The 22,652-nt window shown below is 46.5% G+C and overlaps 1 protein-coding gene across 2 annotated transcripts in view; it reads right to left on the bottom strand.

Annotated features, from left to right (window-relative positions):
• DNHD1 (dynein heavy chain domain 1) overlaps nucleotides 1-22,652 on the bottom strand; it is a 659,975-nt gene that overhangs the window by 356,523 nt on the left and 280,800 nt on the right. For both annotated transcript variants that reach the window (XM_078658741.1, XM_078658742.1), the window contains exon 18: nucleotides 10,129-10,345. In XM_078658741.1, the coding sequence (XP_078514867.1) occupies nucleotides 10,129-10,345 (217 nt within the window). The remainder of the gene's footprint in view (nucleotides 1-10,128; nucleotides 10,346-22,652) is intronic.

The following is a 22,652-nucleotide window of genomic DNA, read 5'->3' as shown; positions in this document are numbered from 1 at the left end:
GTTGGCATTTTTCCTAGATGGACTACTCCCAATTCCCCTTTTTGTGACCAATAGAGGAACTCATGCTTCTACAATTGTTATTTATTATTTGATGGGTGTTAAGTTACAAAGCGACAGATACTTCCAGTCCGGATGTGTAGAGTAGGGTGATGCTGGGTCAGGGTCACCAGTTGAACCCAGAATGAGGTGTATTTTAGGTTTTGTTTACACTGCTCAGCAGCACGTTCCCCACTTTGTTGCAATATACACCATGAGGAAGCGCAGTTTATTATATGGCATGGCTGTGTGGCCTCACTGTGTAATAAACTCACAAACCTGTCTTGGATCCAGTCCAGACTCGTTTGCAAAACCTTAACTTAACCCTGGGTAGCTGGCTTCAATCAGTCAGTCTTTAACAAAGGAACTAGAGCAACGCATTTAGAAGTACCAAAATAATTGAATAAGAAAGGAACACAAGACAAAATAAATCCAACAGCAATTTATAAAAATATATTGCATTTGTATACATTTTTAGACATCAAAACAAGCAAAATCTACTGGAGGGTTACAGAGATATGAATTTTCGAGTTAATGGTAGATCACAGCTTTTCATTAAAAATGCAAACAAGCATTGGCAACTACCACAGTTAGCAGTTACCGGGAAACCTTTTGAAAGCTTTTTAGAAGTTGGGTTCCGGTAATCTGGCCCCTAATGGGCAACCAACTACAGCAGTCCAGCAGGGAGCAAGTTAAGGGGGGGCAATACGTTTTAGCAGGAAAGTTACCTTGCAATCCAAGCAGTCTCCAGTCCAATCCCAGAATCTATGGGCAAACTCCCATAGACTTCAATGAAGTGGTCCTGATGCAAGGGATACAGGATGCTGAAGATGCTGATCTAGTTGACAGGGGTCTTCCTGGGGTCACTCCTCAGTTCACAAATGCAATGAGGTGACTTTGGCCACAGAGGTTGATGTCCATCGAAGTCCAGGTGGAAGTCCTGTCAAAAACCAGCTGTCAATGGTCCACTGGTTTCCGGTCACAACACAGTTCCCTTTAACTGCGGCTAGTGTCTATCTTGGCTGACCAAACTGCACTTTGACAACGTTCCCAGGTCCAGCGTACTTGGGTGCAACGTTTGAGTGTTAGGATTCGGTCTCCCGGACTGCTCTTCGGCGGTTCGCAATACACACGCAGCTGTGGCTACCACCCTGCCAAGGCAACTAATTCAGCTTTTATGGCCCTGTTGCAGGGACAGGAAGCCAGCCAACCAACTCTATGACTTCTGTCTGGGGCTCAGGGATGACTTTTACTCAAGCAGGGCACAACAGACACAGTCACATTTTTGCTAGCCCAGGAGCAAAAGTAGCAGTCCAGTCTTTGGTGCAGCCTCTCTTTACCAGGTCCCGAGAATATTGCAGCAGTCCTTCTTTAGTCCTCTCTCCAGAGCAGACGTGATCTGAGGTCAGGGGTGGCACTTTTATGCCCACACCTGGCCCTCATGGGATACTGTCATTACTAGCCAATGGGCCGTCTGGTTCCCTCCGCTTAATGAAGACTTCCTTCAATGTGTCCATTATGAAAAATGGGGTTACCCAATCTGGTCGTGGACCTGGGTTACGTATAGTATCAAAAACAATGGTCCAAACCTAATAATCCAAGATCAACCTAATGAGTACTTGCAATCAATATTCGTACAATTTTTATAAGCCTGCAAACAATTTGGCTATGGGGTTTCAATCCGTTTACTAGTAACTCTGAAAGAAAATAAAAGATGCTACAACCTGACAGGAGACATTTAGATGATCAGAAGGAGTTTTCAATCACTCCATCCTTGAATTCATTTTTAGGTTTCGCTGGAGGGCGGAGCTCTTAGCTCCGCCTCCAGAGAAATCTCTTGTTAGGTTTCGCTGGAGGGCGGAGCTCTTAGCTCCGCCTCCAGAGAAATCTCTTGATTCCAGAAAGGAAAATGGAATACGCCCCCCTGTCCCATTGGCTAGCTCCATAAATGGAGGCTAGCCATTGGAACAGAGATCTGTCCGTCAAGGCCGGACCAGATTCGGGGGCGTTCCCGAGATTTTTTCCCAGGGCGGAGTTACGTTTTTTCCCGTTCCCTCCCCTTTCACTGAAAGTCTGTCCATTCCCGCCCCCTCCGTGTGCCTTTCCGCCCCCCCCTCGCTGTCCTGTGCACGTTTCCCGCCGTCCGTGTCCTCTCCCGCCCCCTCCCGCCGTCCGTGTCCACTCCCGCCCCCTCCCGCCGTCCGTGTCCTCTCCCGCCCCCTCCCGCCGTCCGTGTCCACTCCCGCCCCCTCCCGCCGTCCGTGTCCACTCCCGCCCCCTCCCGCCGTCCGTGTCCACTCCCGCCCCCTCCCGCCGTCCGTGTCCTCTCCCGCCCCCTCCCGCCGTCCGTGTCCACTCCCGCCCCCTCCCGCCGTCCGTGTCCTCTCCCGCCCCCAGGGGCGTAACACAAGCCCCCGCAACCCCTGCGTTGCGGGGGGCCTCGCGCTCCTAATACATTGATGATGGAATGGTGCGGGCCCCGGCCGGGGCCCATGAGGCTGGCAGTAGAATGGTGCGGGGCCCGTGAGCGAGCGAGGCTGGCAGCAGGAATGGTGGTCGGGGCCCCAGCCGGGGCCCGTGTGGCTGGCAGCGGCTGAGCGGCTCTGCTGACTGCTGCTCTCTGCCTCTTGATTTGAGCCTGCCCTGCCTGACTGGAATCAATGGTGGGGAGGGGGGGGCAGCGGACTTAGTCCTGGGCGCTGGCGGGCTGGCAATGCAGCAGGCACTCCAGGCAGAATGGTGCGGTGCGGTGCGGGCAGCGGGGCCCCCGTGGCGTGTGAGCAGCTGAGGCTGAGCGCCGGTGTTCTACTGCTACTGACTTGAGCTAGTGTCTAGCTAGTGCGCTGTGCACTAATGGTGCGGGGCCCCGTCTGGGGCCCGAGAGTGAGGTTGGCTGGCAGCAGCTGAGCTGCAGCAGCACCGCACTGCAAGAATGTGCGGGTCCCGGCCGACGCCCGTCCGTGAGTGGCTGCGGCTGGCACTTCCACTGACTGGCAGCACTGCAGGAATGGTGGGCCGAGGCTGGCAGCAAGCTGCAGAACTGGACTGGCTGTCTGCAGGAAATGAATGGTGCGGGCGGGGCCCGGGCCGGAGTGTGTGTGAGACAATCCGGATAGATTATTTGCAGCAGGAATGGTGCCCGCCGCCCGTGAGGCTCGGCTCCCTGCTGCCTCTTGAAGTGTTGTTGAGAGCCACTGCAGCCTGAGGATTAAATGAATGGTGCGTGCGGGGTCCCTGCCGGGGCCCCTGAAATTGATACAAATGGGTAGGCGGGCCCGGCCGGGTGACACGGTGTGTGACTACTAGTAGTAGTAGTCTTAATGGTGGTGGGTGGATCAATGGCGGCGGGACAGGGTTGTTTACTCCTCACTCTCCAAGTCCTGCTGACTTTCACTTTCCTTTCCGCCCGGCCTTCCGGGACGCATATGCGCACCGCAGGGACACTGGGCAGGGGGGGGCTGGCTGGTGACCAATGGCCTAATTACGTTTGTTAGGGGGCAGGGACAACACATGCGCATTGCGCAATGAGCTAATCAAGACACACGCAATACGCCCGTTACTGAGTGTAAGGTGTGCCATCAGGTGCGCGCAGCAGAAGACAAAGGAAGCCACGCTGACCGTTGACGCTCAGGTCAGGACTTATCACCATCGGGGCCTTTATTTGCAAATTGCAAATTGCATTCATTTAAATTGCCCGGCCCCGGCCCCTTCCACCTGGCTAGCCTTGAGGCTTGCGCTGCCCCCCGCCTCCCCTCTCAGCTGCCCTGCCTGCCTTCTGCCCATCCGCGCCTCCAGCTCGCCTTGCGACGCCAGGCCCAGCAGGCCCCCAGTCCTCTAAGATCAGGTGAGTGCATTCTCCAGCTCTGCGTGTTAAGGCACTTCAAACGTACTGTGTAACGCACGCTCATCATGTATCAGTTTTGTTCCTATTGTGAAGCGCTCGCCTTACACGGCATGATGTCTCGTCACTTTATTTATGCGTTTTTGAGCGCGGACTTTACGGTAAAGTCCGCGCTCAAAAACGCATAAATAAATAAATCAAGTGACGAGTCATCATGCAGCCCACCACTACTCTCTTAATGCTGCTGCAATCCATCCACTTAGGTTGCCCCTCTCTGTTGCTGGTAAATTAAATAAGCAATATAAATGGCATTGGAACTTGTGAGCAGCAAGCACATACCCCTTTCTACAACGGCCCCCCTCCACCCGTGGATTCCACTTGGCATTCTGGTAGTGGTAGTTTTATTTGTTTGCATGATACAAGTACCAGAATGCAATGAAAGTTTAGGTGTTACTGTGCCTGGCTTGGGGCAGTATAATCCGTTTGGGTGGCATTTTCTACTGGTGTGGGTGGCAGGCGTAGGTAAGGTTCTGTGCTGGGGGAGAGGTTGCACAGCAGAGTAAGACTTGAGGGATTCTGGGCATGGGTGCGTCTTTGATGAGGATTATTGGGCACAAGATGATTGTAAACCGGCCCTTATGCTTATACACGAGTAAAATGAGTTTGAAGTTCAGCTACATCAGAAATGAGCCTGCACACCGAGAGAACCTGGCAATCCCATTAAATGTCCCTCATCTTGGTATCGTCCTTTAGCAGCCCTTAACCCCGCCCCTTAAGCCTTCCTGGTTTTTACAACGTTTGGTGAGTGCCAGACTTCTTTTTAGGTTTCGCTGGAGGGCGGAGCTCTTAGCTCCGCCTCCAGAGAAATCTCTTGATTCCAGTAAGGAAAATGGAATACGCCCCCCTGTCCCATTGGCTAGCTCCATAAATGGAGGCTAGCCATTGGAACAGAGATCTGTCCGTCAAGGCCGGACCAGATTCGGGGGCGTTCCCGAGATTTTTTCCCAGGGCGGAGTTACGTTTTTTCCCGTTCCCTCCCCTTTCACTGAAAGTCTGTCCATTCCCGCCCCCTCCGTGTGCCTTTCCGCCCCCCCCTCGCTGTCCTGTGCACGTTTCCCGCTGTCCGTGTCCTCTCCCGCCCCCTCCCGCCGTCCGTGTCCACTCCCGCCCCCTCCCGCCGTCCGTGTCCACTCCCGCCCCCTCCCGCCGTCCGTGTCCACTCCCGCCCCCTCCCACCGTCCGTGTCCTCTCCCGCCCCCTCCCGCCGTACGTGTCCACTCCCGCCCCCTCCCGCCGTCCGTGTCCTCTCCCGCCCCCTCCCGCCGTCCGTGTCCTCTCCCGCCCCCTGTGTCCTCGTAGGTGCTTGTTGATAAATTGCACGGTGTGGAAGCTGGTCAGCTGACTTACTGCACTGCGGCCTAGAGCTCCGGTAACGAAGGGAACAGAGGGCTTTGCGTATAGTTTGAGTCTGTCTTGAAGAGCCGAGCAATCCATTTCGCAGGCAGCTATGAAGTTGCTGGTCGTATTCCCGTTGGTGTTAGCAGCAGGTAAGGGCCCTAGTTTTTCGGATACACCCGAAAAATACAAATGCCCCTAACTCTTAACGCATTGCACAATCCCTCCCGTATTAGGAGGCTCGGTGGTGGTGTTTGGGGATGTTGAGAGGGAGGAATCTTTACTGTATGAGAGATAGATAGCATTGACCTCTCATCCTGGCTATAGAAAGGGAGAATCAATTTGTTTACGGGGCGTTGGGGTATCCTGGTAATGTGGAGTTGGAAAGAGGATGACTAGATCTTGAAACTCAGGATCCACCCGAAAGTAGACTCCTATTTTTTAAAAAAAAAAATAGGAATTTAACCGTGCGTAGGTATCTCTTTATTAGTCTTGTATGCTCAAACGTCACTCTAAAATAATCGCCTACTTTTACTTCTACTCCTCCCGTACAATCGGTGTGTGCACGCGCACTACTAATTTTCAAACAAGTTTACCTATGACAGGACCTTATTCCTTTGGTGGGATCATTAACCGAGGATCCACCAGAGCCGTTCCTGTACTGCTTTAAATGGGCTGATGCAGTCTGTTTTAAGAGATGACCTACGTTCCATACTAGAGCCACACCCGTGGAAGTCAAATGCTCCCTCCCTCTTTTAAAATAATAAGATCTATATTTGAAGTTGCTAAAATCACCGTAGCAAGCTTCTGAAAACCAATACGGCCTCGTGAAATATGGGACATCTGGTCACTCTCATTCATTGCAGTTTTATATAGCGCGGACATTGACCAAAGGTGTCCGAGTGCTTTACAATAGCGCCATAACCTTAACAAGCATTTACAATGCAACGGTTTCGCCTTTGGAAAAGTTTGAGCTATTGGCATTGTAAATGACAACATTTGTATTTGTGTTGGTTTTGAAAACAGATAAATAAATGGCATTGTCCTTTACATTGCTAATCGCTCTAACTTTTCCAAAGGCGAAACCGTTGCATTGTAAATGCTTGTTTATACATTTTAGTCATTTGAATCATACATTTACGGTACAAAGGAGTGTGGTACTTCTAAGAATGTGCAAAGAAGGAATGTGCAGTGTGTAGAAAAGGGTGAAAAGCTGGTAAAAACTCGTGACACAGAAGTGTAATGAGAAAATAAATTTAAACTGATTTTTGATAGAGCTGGTTTAAAAGTTCCAGCCCTTCGAGCAAATGGCCACTCCTTGGTATATTCACACTTTAATGTTGTTCATTTTCATTTATACAGTCCTAAAACAAGAATTTCCAGGTCACATGTATAATGAGATTGGGTAGAGTGTGGTCCAATTCGCAATTTGAGAGGCGTTGACGTTTCGACCCGACTAAGGGTACAGGGGTGAGTAAGGGCCTCAACCTGCGGGTCTTCTTCAGGACGAGAGGGGCAGCCTTAGTACCGTGGATGGGACATATCCATGAAGCGTTCGTGTTCGGGTTAGCAGGCTCCAGTGCACTCTGAATTGAAAAACTAGCAAGATCGTGCAAGATTTTGAGATCGACCATGCAAAATGAGGCATTTACTTACATGCACTCAGCCACCATGACACATGCTGGCATAGACAGACAATAACACATCCTCTCATGGATCGTCAATGGGCTAAACAGCAAGTTAAAGAGGGCGGCGGTTCTCAGTTACGATAAAAAGCTTCCCCCTGACACTCTCCTGATACAGACAATTCAACTACTGAGCAATAATTGTAACTTTACGGGCCAGAATGGATGCAGCTGAATCTATCATGATGGGTATGCCAAAGGCGCAAGAGGAGTTGCTGTCCTTCTCTTCATCACTGCTTCCATCTGTGATCGACAATGACAAATGAAGTCACTTTATAACGATTACTGGTTTGCAAGAGAGACAAACCTTGTCTAATATAGCATATACATTTCCCCAGCGTTGATGGAGTCCTCCCAGACTGCCCTGGCCAATCTACTGACAGAGGCGCCTGCAGGTACACTAATACAGGGTGGAGATTTTAACACAGTAATGATCTGGAAGTATCAGCTGAACTCATGTATGCTCTCTTGGCTTGCCTCTCAGAACAAAATATATGAACGGGGACAAAGCGAGCACATTGCTATTCTGGTTGGCAACGTATTAGCTGGAAGTCACAATAGCCCTTCAAATACTTCAGGAGAAGCGGGGACATGGTAAGAAACACCATCTTCCTAGGGGAGGCGTTTGCCAACCTCTATGTGGCACAAACCCCCACGGACATAGAAAGGTCCCTCCCTGTATCTGTAGACCTGATAATAAACACTCTCAATACAATTCAATAGAAGGAGCTCGATGCACCACTGACATTAGAGAAAGTTCAAGAGACAATTTCCTATATGAACAAAGGGAAGATCCCTGACTCCAACAAATTTCCAGTGGAATTTTCCAAGAAATACTCCTCAATATTGGCTCGGCACATCTTGGCGCTTTATGAGGAGGCATGGATATCTTGGTGGCTGCCACATGATCTCCATGGCAGCACAATCTTGGTTATTCCCAATCTACAAAGAACCCTAGGGGAGGCTCCTCATACTGCCTCTTCTCTGATCAACACCTAGACCAAAATCATGGCTGTAGACTAACCTAGGTAATACAAACCCTTGTCCAAGCTGATCAGAACAGCTTCATGCTGAACTGCAGTACTCACCACTGCATCCACTGCTTGCAGATGGTCATGGTAAAAGCAGTTGAGCTAAATAAAGACGCCACCTATAATTCTGATTGACTTAAAAAAAGAAAGCCTTTGATTCGACTCACTGGCCTTTCATGTTTCAAATCTTGCAAAGAATGAACTTCAGTTCCTTGTTCCTGAAATGAGCTTAGACTATAATGATCCCTCTTCGCAGGTTTGAGTCAATGGTGTGCTGTCCTCCCCTTTTTCGATTAGAAGAGACAAAGTAAGGATGGCCATTCTCCACACTCCTCTACACGATCACTGTGGAGCCACTGACAAGGTATATCTAGCAAGATGCTCAATTGTGGGGGATTAAGCGGCGCTCGGGCCAGGAAGACTGAGGTTCACTTAATGCCAATGCCCTACTCGTATCCTTGCAGCACCTGGAGTGCTCCACTCCCAGGCTGCTGGATCAATATTACACATCCATGGGGACACTTTGGGCCTTAGGGTTAACTGGTTCAAATCAAAATACGTTCCGATTGTTGGGCATCACCCACATTTTCCTATTTTAAATATCTAAGAATTGACATAGCTAGGTACTCAAAGCAATGCTGGGACCTTAAAATTGCCCCACTGCCGACGCAAACGAGGAAAGAAGTAGCTGCCTGGGGTAAAGCTGCCCCTATCAATCAGGGGCCAAGGAGCACTTTTTAAGAAGGTGGCACTGCTGCGATTCCTTTATATGCTTCAGAATTACCCACACACATTGCCTACGACCCTGTTCACAGACACCAACTCCAAACTAGGCAGATTTCTATAGGCGGGTGCACTTGTCAAATGCATGCAGGCTTCATATGATGGTGGGCTGGAGGTGCCAGCTTGTGGTCAATAATCACTGGATCTTCGGAGACCACTAAGATTTGGCATTAAGGCTGGAATGGTACCTAGCCCAGACATGAATTCTTGAGGCAGTGATGTACGGCTTCTCCAACCCACAGAGGCCTGTCTGAGCAGACTAGGATCTCTTGTTTGTTGGCTCAGTGCCTTGAGGCACACTCAGTGGTTATGTAGGAACCACTCCATGGCACGGCACCTGAAAAACGTATATGTCTCCGGCCTGGCTGGCTTCGGGGTCAGGGACCTTATTGGCATCTCAAAAATGTGGGATATATGAGTAGGCAGCCCCATTAGACTGCATCAACTTGTGAATTTCACTCTTCCTAAGTCCCAATTTGACCGTTACCTGCAACTCTGCAACGCTGTCCTACAACACACTCACTTACTGACAGCAGTCACAGAATTTAACCAGTTGGAACGTAAAATGGTGATTGAACTGCTAGCTAGAAAGGGCATATCACTCATATACTGATCCACAGTGGTGGCATATCACTCATATACTGATCCCTAGTGGTAAACTCCCCAGACTCCCTGATACGCCGGAGGGCCACACGGCAAAAATACGTAGGTGCCTTGAGGACGACAATGGTCAAGGCCAAAACGGCTGTGAGATACCTGCCCATTTTGGCCAAACTGAGGCCCATAAAGCTTAAATATTTTCATAAAAACTACTAAGACTTAAATAAACTCTGGCACATGGGGTAAAGAAGGACACCTGCCTGCCCGCGTTGTCATGCAGATAGAGGGGAATTCTTTCACATGGTGTGGGCTTGCCAAGTGCTCACTCACTATTGGTCAAAGATATATAAAGCGGTGAGCAATCAAATAGTGTTCGCCTAACCCTTTGTGCCGCAGCCCAAAAAACGGTTTAAAAAACCCTTGGCTGTCAGCTCAAATATCAATAAATATGGTATGTATGGTGGGATCAGTGTTCTTGAATTACATTTGGCAAGTGGGTGTGGTGGGGACAAACTCATGTGGTGAATATAATTTATACTGAATTAAGTGAATTGATGAGTTGTTTACTGTGGCAGTGTTTTGTTTCTATTTTTTAATTGAAAAAAATACAATTTTAAAAAATGATTTAAAAAAAGAGGAATGGAGTTATAACTGAAAACTGAAACTAAGATGTGAAACTCATGAAACGTACAGGAATACTGCAAGTGACGGATGTAGACAATCTCCACCAGTCATCCAAACTACTGCAAACACTCACCTATCAAGATAAAGGTCCCAGTGTCCTTTGAGAATAGACCCTCCTCTGGCTCGCGGAACCGTCCACTGGAGGGTCTCCGAGAGGGGTCAGGGGAAGGATCCCTTCGGCGGATGTTGAGGAGAAACTTTGCTAGTCGAAAGTGTTGCTCCTCCCAGGTGGCCTTCAGCTTTTGCAGTGTCTGCAGACAGGACATCTCTGCCATCGCACCACACCAGATCTGTCATCCAGGAGAGCAAAGGGTTTAGCAAGAGAAAAGAACAATATATGAGATGTCAGACATTGTGTCCTGTGAATGCTCTACAATAAAAAAAAATCTCTCTGCAGGCTGTCCTAGGCCCTGAATGACTGGAACCTTCGCTGGTTAAAGGTACATGGGCAGACCTCTGTTCTGAAAAAGGTACGGTGGTCCACAAGCCATGACACTCAGTTTAGGATCAAGAAAAAAATGGGTCGGATAAGGACTACATACACATATGGGCAACGAGGCTGGTTTGTTAGGGTGAGGTCCTGGGGAGAATCCAAAGATTTTGGAGTCGACGCCTCACTCGCTAAAAAGAGGCGTGCTTCATCATCTGCGCATATCCACACCCTGGCAGGATACCTTATTTGGTGTAAAAGACTCCTGCAGAACAGACAAACCAAAGGCCCTAGGTGCAACAGCTGAGACATGAACTGGAAATGTCACAAATGAGATTGTTGCGCTGACATGAAAAATTGGAATATATTCTTTCTTTGCTCTTGTTCTCAGGGATTTTGGAAAACTATTGAGATCCCCAGGTGTATTCAGTTTCACTGAATTCCAACAGATTTTTTTCTTCACATTACAAATGTATTAGTATAATCCATTTTTGAGATGTTTTTCAAAATTAAAATTTGAATGTAGTCGCCTTAGGAAACAGTGGTTTCCCAACAACCTACACTTGGTTAGTCATCCCTTAGAAATTGCCTTTTTTTCATATTCAGTCAAGTTCACCTGATTTGACAGATAATTGTGTTATTTGTATAAGTGCTGAGTTTTTGGAAATAAATATATGTTCTGTATGGAAATATTTCACTTGCTAAAACTACTAGGACAATGTTTGTTTCTTTCATGGTACACAGTGATATTTGGAAATTAATAAACCTGTTATACTCTATGAAAATGATGCATTCAGGTAGAAAAAAAGTTACTCCCCTATAGTGAAAAGCTGCATACTTAAGATCTAAGTTCGCCACCCTTGGCCTCTTCACTGCACATCTAAACACTGAATGTCTTCATACACATGTGGGATTGGGATCTCAAAATGCTTTATCAAGAGAAAACATTCCTTCTATAAACTAATACTATCTAAAGGAACATATTCTTACTGTAATTTACAACATAGCCAATTGAACATTCTAAGAAGCTACAGCTACTAAATATGTTTTAATTCAATTATTTGGAGAGTAGGCACCTAACCTCTCAAACACTGGAAACTTTATGGTCACTCTTCCTGCCCCAGAGAGCAGTGCAGTGGAAGCTAAAAGCGGATTTTTATGAAGTGGAGAGAGAACACTGCTGTGGGTAGAATAAACCAGCATAAAAGTGCATGCGGGGGTCTTCATTACACAGACCCGTTCATATTAATGGGACGGGGAACATCGTCCCATCAGAAGTATGAGTTTAGAGGGAATGCCGCGGGTGAGTGGTGGTCGCTGCAAGCATGCGAAGTGTCAGGTAGGTGGAGGAAACGTGCAGACGGTTAGATAGTAATTCTGGTTTTCCATGTTATTGCTCAACAATTTATAGTGCCCATTATTACTCCAACTCTGAAATCATTAGAACCCCTGGTAATGGTAACTCAGAGGAAGGAAAGGAAACCATTAGTTGTCATTATCTTGGAAAACTGCATCGATTGGAAGTGACCATGGTTGGGCTGACCCTGCTCCAACACCTGAACTTTGTTCCTCCCAACAAGTCTTCAGAGGTGTTCTACACTTTTACTTTCCAGCCTGCTGGCTGAATGTCTCTGGGTGACAGGGCAAGCTCCTGACTTTCCCATGGGAACCGTCAGGGCCGTAGGGCATATTACATCCAAAGTAGAAGCGTACCCCTTCCCTAGCCTTCGGACTATGTTGATGAATCTTGGAAGCCCGGTCTTCCTCTTTACACAATTAAAGACCCTGGTCATCCTCTTTACCCATTTAAAGGGCCCGGTCTTTCTCATTACCCATTTAAAGGGCCCGGTCTTCCTCGTTACCCATTTAAAGAGCCTGGTCTTCCTCTTTACTCATTGAAAGAGCCCGGTCTTCCTCTTTACCCATTTAAAGGGTCCGGTCTTCCTCTTTATCCATTTAAAGGGCCCGGTCTTCCTCTTTATCTATTTAAAGAGCCCGGTCTTCCTCTTTACCCATTTAAAGGGCCCGGTCTTCCTCTTTATCCATTTAAAGGGCCCGGTCTCCCTCTTTATCTATTTAAAGAGCCCGGTCTTCCTCATTACCCATTTAAAGAGCCCGGTCTTCTTCTTTACCCATTTAAAGAGCCCAGTCTTCCACTTTACCCAATTAAGGGATACGGTCTTTCTCTTTACCCATTTAAAGGACTCGGTCTTCCACTTTACACAATTAAAGGATACAGTCTTCCTCTTTACCCATTTAAAGACCCCGGTCTTCCTCTTTACCCATTTAAAGGTCTGGGTCTTCCACTTTACACATTTAAAGAGCCCGGTCTTCCTCTTTACCCTTTTAAAGAGCCCGGTCTTCCTCTTTACCCATTTAAAGGGCCCGGTCTTCCTCTTTACCCAATTAAAGGATACGGTCTTCCTCTTTACCCATTTAAAGAGCCCGGTGTTCCTCTTAACCCATTTAAAGGGCCCGGTCTTCCTCTTTACACATTTAAAGTGCCCGGTCTTCCTCTTTACCCATTTAAAGAGCCCGGCCTTCCTCTTTACCCATTTAAAGACCCCGGTCTTCCTCTTTACCCATTTAAAGAGCCCGGTCTTCCTCTTTACCCATTTAAAGACCCCGGTCTTCCTCTTTACCCATTTAAAGGGCCCGGTCTTCCTCTTTACCCATTTAAAGAGCCCGGTCTTCCTCTTTACCCATTTAAAGAGCCCGGTCTTCCTCATTACCCATTTAAAGAGCCCGGTATTCCTCATTACCCATTTAAAGAGACCGGTCTTCTTCTTTACCCATTTAAAGAGCCCAGTCTTCCACTTTACCCAATTAAGGGATACGGTCTTTCTCTTTACCCATTTAAAGGACTCGGTCTTCCACTTTACACAATTAAAGGATACAGTCTTCCTCTTTACCCATTTAAAGGGCGCCTGTCTTCCACTTTACCCATTTAAAGACCCCGGTCTTCCTCTTTACCCATTTAAAGGTCTGGGTCTTCCTCTTTACCCATTTAAAGGGCGCCTGTCTTCCACTTTACCCATTTAAAGACCCCGGTCTTCCTCTTTACCCATTTAAAGGTCTGGGTCTTCCTATTTACCCTTTTAAAGAGCCCGGTCTTCCTCTTTACCCATTTAAAGGGCCCGGTCTTCCTCTTTACCCAATTAAAGGATACGGTCTTCCTCTTTACCCATTTAAAGAGCCCGGTGTTCCTCTTAACCCATTTAAAGGGCCCGGTCTTCCTCTTTACCCATTTAAAGAGCCCGGTCTTCCTCTTTACCCATTTAAAGACCCCTGTCTTCCTCTTTACCCATTTAAAGGTCTGGGTCTTCCTCTTTACATATTTAAAGTGCCCGGTCTTCCTCTTTACCCATTTAAAGAGCCCGGTCTTCCTCTTTACCCATTTAAAGGGCCCGGTCTTCCTCTTTACCCAATTAAAGGATACGGTCTTCCTCTTTACCCATTTAAAGAGCCCGGTGTTCCTCTTAACCCATTTAAAGGGCCCGGTCTTCCTTTTTACACATTTAAAGTGCCCGGTCTTCCTCTTTACCCATTTAAAGAGCACTGTCTTCCTCTTTACCCATTTAAAGGTCTGGGTCTTCCTCTTTACACATTTAAAGTGCCCGGTCTTCCTCTTTACCCATTTAAAGAGCCCGGTCTTCCTCTTTACCCATTTAAAGACCCCGGTCTTCCTCTTTACCCATTTAAAGAGCCCGGTCTTCCTCTTTACCCATTTAAAGACCCCGGTCTTCCTCTTTACCCATTTAAAGGGCCCGGTCTTCCTCTTTACCCATTTAAAGAGCCCGGTCTTCCTCTTTACCCATTTAAAGAGCACTGTCTTCCTCTTTACCCATTTAAAGGGCCCGGTCTTCCTCTTTACCCATTTAAAGGGCCCGGTCTTCCTCTTTAGCTATTTAAAGAGCCCGGTCTTCCTCATTACCCATTTAAAGAGCCCGGTCTTCTTCTTTACCCATTTAAAGAGCCCAGTCTTCCACTTTACCCAATTAAGGGATACGGTCTTTCTCTTTACCCATTTAAAGGACTCGGTCTTCCACTTTACACAATTAAAGGATACAGTCTTCCTCTTTACCCATTTAAAGGGCGCCTGTCTTCCACTTTACCCATTTAAAGACCACGGTCTTCCTCTTTACCCATTTAAAGGTCTGGGTCTTCCACTTTACACATTTAAAGAGCCTGGTCTTCCTCTTTACCCATTTAAAGAGCCCAGTCTTCCTCTTTTCCATTTAAAGAGCACTGTCTTCCTCTTTACCCATTTAAAGGGCCCGGTCTTCCTCTTTACCCATTTAAAGAGCCCGGTCTTCCTCTTTACCCATTTAAAGAGCACTGTCTTCCTCTTTACCCATTTAAAGGGCCCGGTCTTCCTCTTTACCCATTTAAAGGGCCCGGTCTTCCTCTTTAGCTATTTAAAGAGCCCGGTCTTCCTCATTACCCATTTAAAGAGCCCGGTCTTCTTCTTTACCCATTTAAAGAGCCCAGTCTTCCACTTTACCCAATTAAGGGATACGGTCTTTCTCTTTACCCATTTAAAGGACTCGGTCTTCCACTTTACACAATTAAAGGATACAGTCTTCCTCTTTACCCATTTAAAGGGCGCCTGTCTTCCACTTTACCCATTTAAAGACCACGGTCTTCCTCTTTACCCATTTAAAGGTCTGGGTCTTCCACTTTACACATTTAAAGAGCCTGGTCTTCCTCTTTACCCTTTTAAAGAGCCCGGTCTTCCTCTTTACCCATTTAAAGGGCCCGGTCTTCCTCTTTACCCAATTAAAGGATACGGTCTTCCTCTTTACCCATTTAAAGAGCCCGGTGTTCCTCTTAACCCATTTAAAGGGCCCCGGTCTTCCTCTTTACCCATTTAAAGAGCCCGGTCTTCCTCTTTACCCATTTAAAGACCCCTGTCTTCCTCTTTACCCATTTAAAGGTCTGGGTCTTCCTCTTTACACATTTAAAGTGCCCGGCCTTCCTCTTTACCCATATAAAGAGCCCGGTCTTCCTCTTTACCCATTTAAAGACCCCGGTCTTCCTCTTTACCCATTTAAAGAGCCCGGTCTTCCTCTTTACCCATTTAAAGACCCCGGTCTTCCTCTTTACCCATTTAAAGGGCCCGGTCTTCCTCTTTACCCATTTAAAGACCTCGGTCTTCCTCTTTACCCATTTAAAGGGCCCGGTCTTCCTCTTTACCCATTTAAAGAGCCCGGTCTTCTTCTTTACCCATTTAAAGAGCCCAGTCTTCCACTTTACCCAATTAAGGGATACGGTCTTTCTCTTTACCCATTTAAAGGACTCGGTCTTCCACTTTACACAATTAAAGGATACAGTCTTCCTCTTTACCCATTTAAAGGGCGCCTGTCTTCCACTTTACCCATTTAAAGACCCCGGTCTTCCTCTTTACCCATTTAAAGATCTGGGTCTTCCACTTTACACATTTAAAGAGCCTGGTCTTCCTCTTTACCCTTTTAAAGAGCCCGGTCTTCCTCTTTACCCATTTAAAGGGCCCGGTCTTCCTCTTTACCCAATTAAAGGATACGGCCTTCCTCTTTACCCATTTAAAGAGCCCGGTGTTCCTCTTAACCCAATTAAAGGGCCCGGTCTTCCTCTTTACCCATTTAAAGAGCCCGGTCTTCCTCTTTACCCATTTAAAGACCCCGGTCTTCCTCTTTACCCATTTAAAGGGCCCGGTCTTCCTCTTTACCCATTTAAAGAGCCCGGTCTTCCTCTTTACCCATTTAAAGAGCACTGTCTTCCTCTTTACCCATTTAAAGGGCCCGGTCTTCCTCTTTACCCATTTAAAGACCCCGGTCTTCCTCTTTACGCATTTAAAGGTCTGGGTCTTCCTCTTTATCCATTTAAAGAGCCCGGTCTTCCTCTTTACCCATTTAAAGAGCACGGTCTTCCTCTTTACCCATTTAAAGACCCCGGTCTTCCTCTTTACCCATTTAAAGGTCTGGGTCTTCCTCTTTACCCATTTAAAGACCCTGGTCTTTCTCTTTACCCATTTAAAGAGCCGGTCTTCCTCTTTACCCATTTAAAGTGCCTGATCTTCCACTTTACCCATTTAAAGATCCCAGTCTTCCTCTTTACCCATTTAAAGGGCCCGGTCTTCCTCTTTACCCATTTAAAGTGCCTGATCTTCCACTTTACCCATTTAAAGATCCCAGTCTTCCTCTTTACCCATTTAAAGGGCCGGGTCTTCCTCTTTACCCATTTAAAGAGCCTGATCTTCCACTTTACCCATTTAAAGATCCCAGTCTTCCTCTTTACCCATTTAAAGGGCCGGGTCTTCCTCTTTACCCATTTAAAGAGCCTGATCTTCCTCTTTACCCATTTAAAGGGCCCGGTCTTCCTCTTTACCCATTTAAAGAGCCCGGTCTTCCTCTTTACCCATTTAAAGAGCACTGTCTTCCTCTTTACCCATTTAAAGGGCCCGGTCTTCCTCTTTACCCATTTAAAGACCCCGGTCTTCCTCTTTACGCATTTAAAGGTCTGGGTCTTCCTCTTTATCCATTTAAAGAGCCCGGTCTTCCTCTTTACCCATTTAAAGAGCCCGGTCTTCCACTTTACCCATTTAAAGAGCTCGGTCTTCCTCTTTACCCAATTAAAGGATACAGTCTTCCTCTTTACCCATTTAAAGAGCACGGTCTTCCTCTTTACCCATTTAAAGGGCCCGGTCTTCCTCTTTACCCATTTAAAGAGCACGGTCTTCCTCTTTACCCATTTAAAGACCCCGGTCTTCCTCTTTACCCATTTAAAGGTCTGGGTCTTCCTCTTTACCCATTTAAAGACCCTGGTCTTTCTCTTTACCCATTTAAAGAGCCCGGTCTTCCTCTTTACCCATTTAAAGGGCCCGGTCTTCCTCTTTACCCATTTAAAGTGCCTGATCTTCCACTTTACCCATTTAAAGATCCCAGTCTTCCTCTTTACCCATTTAAAGGGCCGGGTCTTCCTCTTTATCCATTTAAAGAGCCTGATCTTCCACTTTACCCATTTAAAGATCCCAGTCTTCCTCTTTACCCATTTAAAGGGCCGGGTCTTCCTCTTTACCCATTTAAAGAGCCTGATCTTCCTCTTTACCCATTTAAAGGGCCCGGTCTTCCTCTTTACCCATTTAAAGAGCCCGGTCTTCCTCTTTACCCATTTAAAGAGCACTGTCTTCCTCTTTACCCATTTAAAGGGCCCGGTCTTCCTCTTTACCCATTTAAAGACCCCGGTCTTCCTCTTTACGCATTTAAAGGTCTGGGTCTTCCTCTTTATCCATTTAAAGAGCCCGGTCTTCCTCTTTACCCATTTAAAGAGCCCGGTCTTCCACTTTACCCATTTAAAGAGCTCGGTCTTCCTCTTTACCCAATTAAAGGATACGGTCTTCCTCTTTACCCATTTAAAGAGTCCGGTCTTCCTCTTTACCCATTTAAAGAGCACGGTCTTCCTCTTTACCCATTTAAAGGGCCCGGTCTTCCTCTTTACCCATTTAAAGAGCACGGTCTTCCTCTTTACCCATTTAAAGACCCCGGTCTTCCTCTTTACCCATTTAAAGTTCTGGGTCTTCCTCTTTACCCATTTAAAGACCCTGGTCTTTCTCTTTACCCATTTAAAGAGCCCGGTCTTCCTCTTTACCCATTTAAAGGGCCCGGTCTTCCTCTTTACCCATTTAAAGTGCCTGATCTTCCACTTTACCCATTTAAAGATCCCAGTCTTCCTCTTTACCCATTTAAAGGGCCGGGTCTTCCTCTTTACCCATTTAAAGAGCCTGATCTTCCACTTTACCCATTTAAAGATCCCAGTCTTCCTCTTTACCCATTTAAAGGGCCCGGTCTTCCTCTTTACCCATTTAAAGAGCCTGATCTTCCTCTTTACCCATTTAAAGGGCCCGGTCTTCCTCTTTACCCATTTAAAGAGCCCGGTCTTCCTCTTTACCCATTTAAAGAGCACTGTCTTCCTCTTTACCCATTTAAAGTGCCTGATCTTCCACTTTACCCATTTAAAGATCCCAGTCTTCCTCTTTACCCATTTAAAGGGCCGGGTCTTCCTCTTTACCCATTTAAAGAGCCTGATCTTCCACTTTACCCATTTAAAGATCCCAGTCTTCCTCTTTACCCATTTAAAGGGCCGGGTCTTCCTCTTTACCCATTTAAAGAGCCTGATCTTCCTCTTTACCCATTTAAAGGGCCCGGTCTTCCTCTTTACCCATTTAAAGAGCCCGGTCTTCCTCTTTACCCATTTAAAGAGCACTGTCTTCCTCTTTACCCATTTAAAGGGCCCGGTCTTCCTCTTTACCCATTTAAAGACCCCGGTCTTCCTCTTTACGCATTTAAAGGTCTGGGTCTTCCTCTTTATCCATTTAAAGAGCCCGGTCTTCCTCTTTACCCATTTAAAGAGCCCGGTCTTCCACTTTACCCATTTAAAGAGCTCGGTCTTCCTCTTTACCCAATTAAAGGATACAGTCTTCCTCTTTACCCATTTAAAGAGCACGGTCTTCCTCTTTACCCATTTAAAGGGCCCGGTCTTCCTCTTTACCCATTTAAAGAGCACGGTCTTCCTCTTTACCCATTTAAAGACCCCGGTCTTCCTCTTTACCCATTTAAAGGTCTGGGTCTTCCTCTTTACCCATTTAAAGACCCTGGTCTTTCTCTTTACCCATTTAAAGAGCCCGGTCTTCCTCTTTACCCATTTAAAGGGCCCGGTCTTCCTCTTTACCCATTTAAAGTGCCTGATCTTCCACTTTACCCATTTAAAGATCCCAGTCTTCCTCTTTACCCATTTAAAGGGCCGGGTCTTCCTCTTTATCCATTTAAAGAGCCTGATCTTCCACTTTACCCATTTAAAGATCCCAGTCTTCCTCTTTACCCATTTAAAGGGCCGGGTCTTCCTCTTTACCCATTTAAAGAGCCTGATCTTCCTCTTTACCCATTTAAAGGGCCCGGTCTTCCTCTTTACCCATTTAAAGAGCCCGGTCTTCCTCTTTACCCATTTAAAGAGCACTGTCTTCCTCTTTACCCATTTAAAGGGCCCGGTCTTCCTCTTTACCCATTTAAAGACCCCGGTCTTCCTCTTTACGCATTTAAAGGTCTGGGTCTTCCTCTTTATCCATTTAAAGAGCCCGGTCTTCCTCTTTACCCATTTAAAGAGCCCGGTCTTCCACTTTACCCATTTAAAGAGCTCGGTCTTCCTCTTTACCCAATTAAAGGATACGGTCTTCCTCTTTACCCATTTAAAGAGTCCGGTCTTCCTCTTTACCCATTTAAAGAGCACGGTCTTCCTCTTTACCCATTTAAAGGGCCCGGTCTTCCTCTTTACCCATTTAAAGAGCACGGTCTTCCTCTTTACCCATTTAAAGACCCCGGTCTTCCTCTTTACCCATTTAAAGTTCTGGGTCTTCCTCTTTACCCATTTAAAGACCCTGGTCTTTCTCTTTACCCATTTAAAGAGCCCGGTCTTCCTCTTTACCCATTTAAAGGGCCCGGTCTTCCTCTTTACCCATTTAAAGTGCCTGATCTTCCACTTTACCCATTTAAAGATCCCAGTCTTCCTCTTTACCCATTTAAAGGGCCGGGTCTTCCTCTTTACCCATTTAAAGAGCCTGATCTTCCACTTTACCCATTTAAAGATCCCAGTCTTCCTCTTTACCCATTTAAAGGGCCCGGTCTTCCTCTTTACCCATTTAAAGAGCCTGATCTTCCTCTTTACCCATTTAAAGGGCCCGGTCTTCCTCTTTACCCATTTAAAGAGCCCGGTCTTCCTCTTTACCCATTTAAAGAGCACTGTCTTCCTCTTTACCCATTTAAAGGGCCCGGTCTTCCTCTTTACCCATTTAAAGACCCTGGTCTTCCTCTTTACGCATTTAAAGGTCTGGGTCTTCCTCTTTATCCATTTAAAGAGCCCGGTCTTCCTCTTTACCCATTTAAAGAGCCCGGTCTTCCACTTTACCCATTTAAAGAGCTCGGTCTTCCTCTTTACCCAATTAAAGGATACAGTCATCCTCTTTACCCATTTAAAGAGTCCGGTCTTCCTCTTTACCCATTTAAAGAGCACGGTCTTCCTCTTTACCCATTTAAAGGGCCCGGTCTTCCTCTTTACCCATTTAAAGAGCACGGTCTTCCTCTTTACCCATTTAAAGACCCCGGTCTTCCTCTTTACCCATTTAAAGAGCCTGGTCTTCCTCTTTACCCATTTAAAGACCCTGGTCTTTCTCTTTACCCATTTAAAGAGCCCGGTCTTCCTCTTTACCCATTTAAAGGGCCCGGTCTTCCTCTTTACCCATTTAAAGTGCCTGATCTTCCACTTTACCCATTTAAAGATCCCAGTCTTCATCTTTACCCATTTAAAGGGCCGGGTCTTCCTCTTTACCCATTTAAAGAGCCTGATCTTCCACTTTACCCATTTAAAGATCCCAGTCTTCCTCTTTACCCATTTAAAGGGCCGGGTCTTCCTCTTTACCCATTTAAAGAGCCTGATCTTCCTCTTTACCCATTTAAAGGGCCCGGTCTTCCTCTTTACCCATTTAAAGAGCCCGGTCTTCCTCTTTACCCATTTAAAGAGCACTGTCTTCCTCTTTACCCATTTAAAGGGCCCGGTCTTCCTCTTTACCCATTTAAAGACCCCGGTCTTCCTCTTTACGCATTTAAAGGTCTGGGTCTTCCTCTTTATCCATTTAAAGAGCCCGGTCTTCCTCTTTACCCATTTAAAGAGCCCGGTCTTCCACTTTACCCATTTAAAGAGCTCGGTCTTCCTCTTTACCCAATTAAAGGATACGGTCTTCCTCTTTACCCATTTAAAGAGCACGGTCTTCCTCTTTACCCATTTAAAGGGCCCGGTCTTCCTCTTTACCCATTTAAAGAGCACGGTCTTCCTCTTTACCCATTTAAAGACCCTGGTCTTCCTCTTTACCCATTTAAAGGTCTGGGTCTTCCTCTTTACCCATTTAAAGACCCTGGTCTTTCTCTTTACCCATTTAAAGAGCCCGGTCTTCCTCTTTACCCATTTAAAGGGCCCGGTCTTCCTCTTTACCCATTTAAAGTGCCTGATCTTCCACTTTACCCATTTAAAGATCCCAGTCTTCCTCTTTACCCATTTAAAGAGCCTGATCTTCCACTTTACCCATTTAAAGATCCCAGTCTTCCTCTTTACCCATTTAAAGGGCCGGGTCTTCCTCTTTACCCATTTAAAGAGCCTGATCTTCCTCTTTACCCATTTAAAGGGCCCGGTCTTCCTCTTTACCCATTTAAAGGGCCGGGTCTTCCTCTTTACCCATTTAAAGAGCCTGATCTTCCTCTTTACCCATTTAAAGATCCCAGTCTTCCTCTTTACCCATTTAAAGGGCAGTGTCTTCCTCTTTACCCATTTAAAGGGCCCGGTCTTCCACTTTACCCAATTAAGAGATGCAATCTTCCTCTTTACCCATTTAAAGGGCCGTGTCTTCCTCTTTACCCATTTAAAGGGCCCGGTCTTCCTCTATACCTATTTAATGAGCCCGGTCTTCCTGTTAACTCATTTAAAGACCCCAGTCTTCCTCTTTACCCATCTATAGGGCCGGGTCTTCCTCTTTACCCATTTAAAGAGTCTGATCTTCCTCTTTACCCATTTAAAGGGCCCGGTCTTCCTCTTTACCTATTTAAAGAGCCCGGTCTTCCACTTTACCCATTTAAAGACCCTGGCCTTCCTGTTTACCCATTTTAAGTCAATATCTACAGCTTTTGAGCAGACTCCTCTGTGTCTTCTCCGTCCCATCACTGGACACTATAATGGAGTTAATGCCGCTGCATACTACAGCTATACGTGTGGTAAGCCTAAGCCCCCTTACTCCCATGGCAGCTTGCAATTAAGTTGCCCTATACCAAGGTTTGTGACAGTGAGTCCAGCTTCTGGAAGAAGTTCTTTTCTGTATACAGGGAAGTGTGGAACAAGAAAGGAAGCTAGGCTCTATTATATTTCTACCCAAAGCTACTGAATCAATGGTAAGAATTCATGTGGTACAGAATAGACTAGAACCTAAACTGAAGCCTACGTATCTAAACACAGAAGATTCCCACCTTGGTCACAGGGACAGTAAATTTACCCCAGCTGCTTCATCTGAAGTTTCCAATGAGAGTGGCATGTCTTATCCTAAACAGACATAGAATACCAAATTTTTCACCATTTCCAGAAGGATCGGTGTGAGT

This window comes from Lissotriton helveticus, chromosome 8 (assembly GCF_964261635.1).
Source record: "Lissotriton helveticus chromosome 8, aLisHel1.1, whole genome shotgun sequence".
NCBI lineage: Eukaryota > Metazoa > Chordata > Amphibia > Caudata > Salamandridae > Lissotriton > Lissotriton helveticus.
This window is presented reverse-complemented; position numbering and strand designations above follow the sequence as displayed.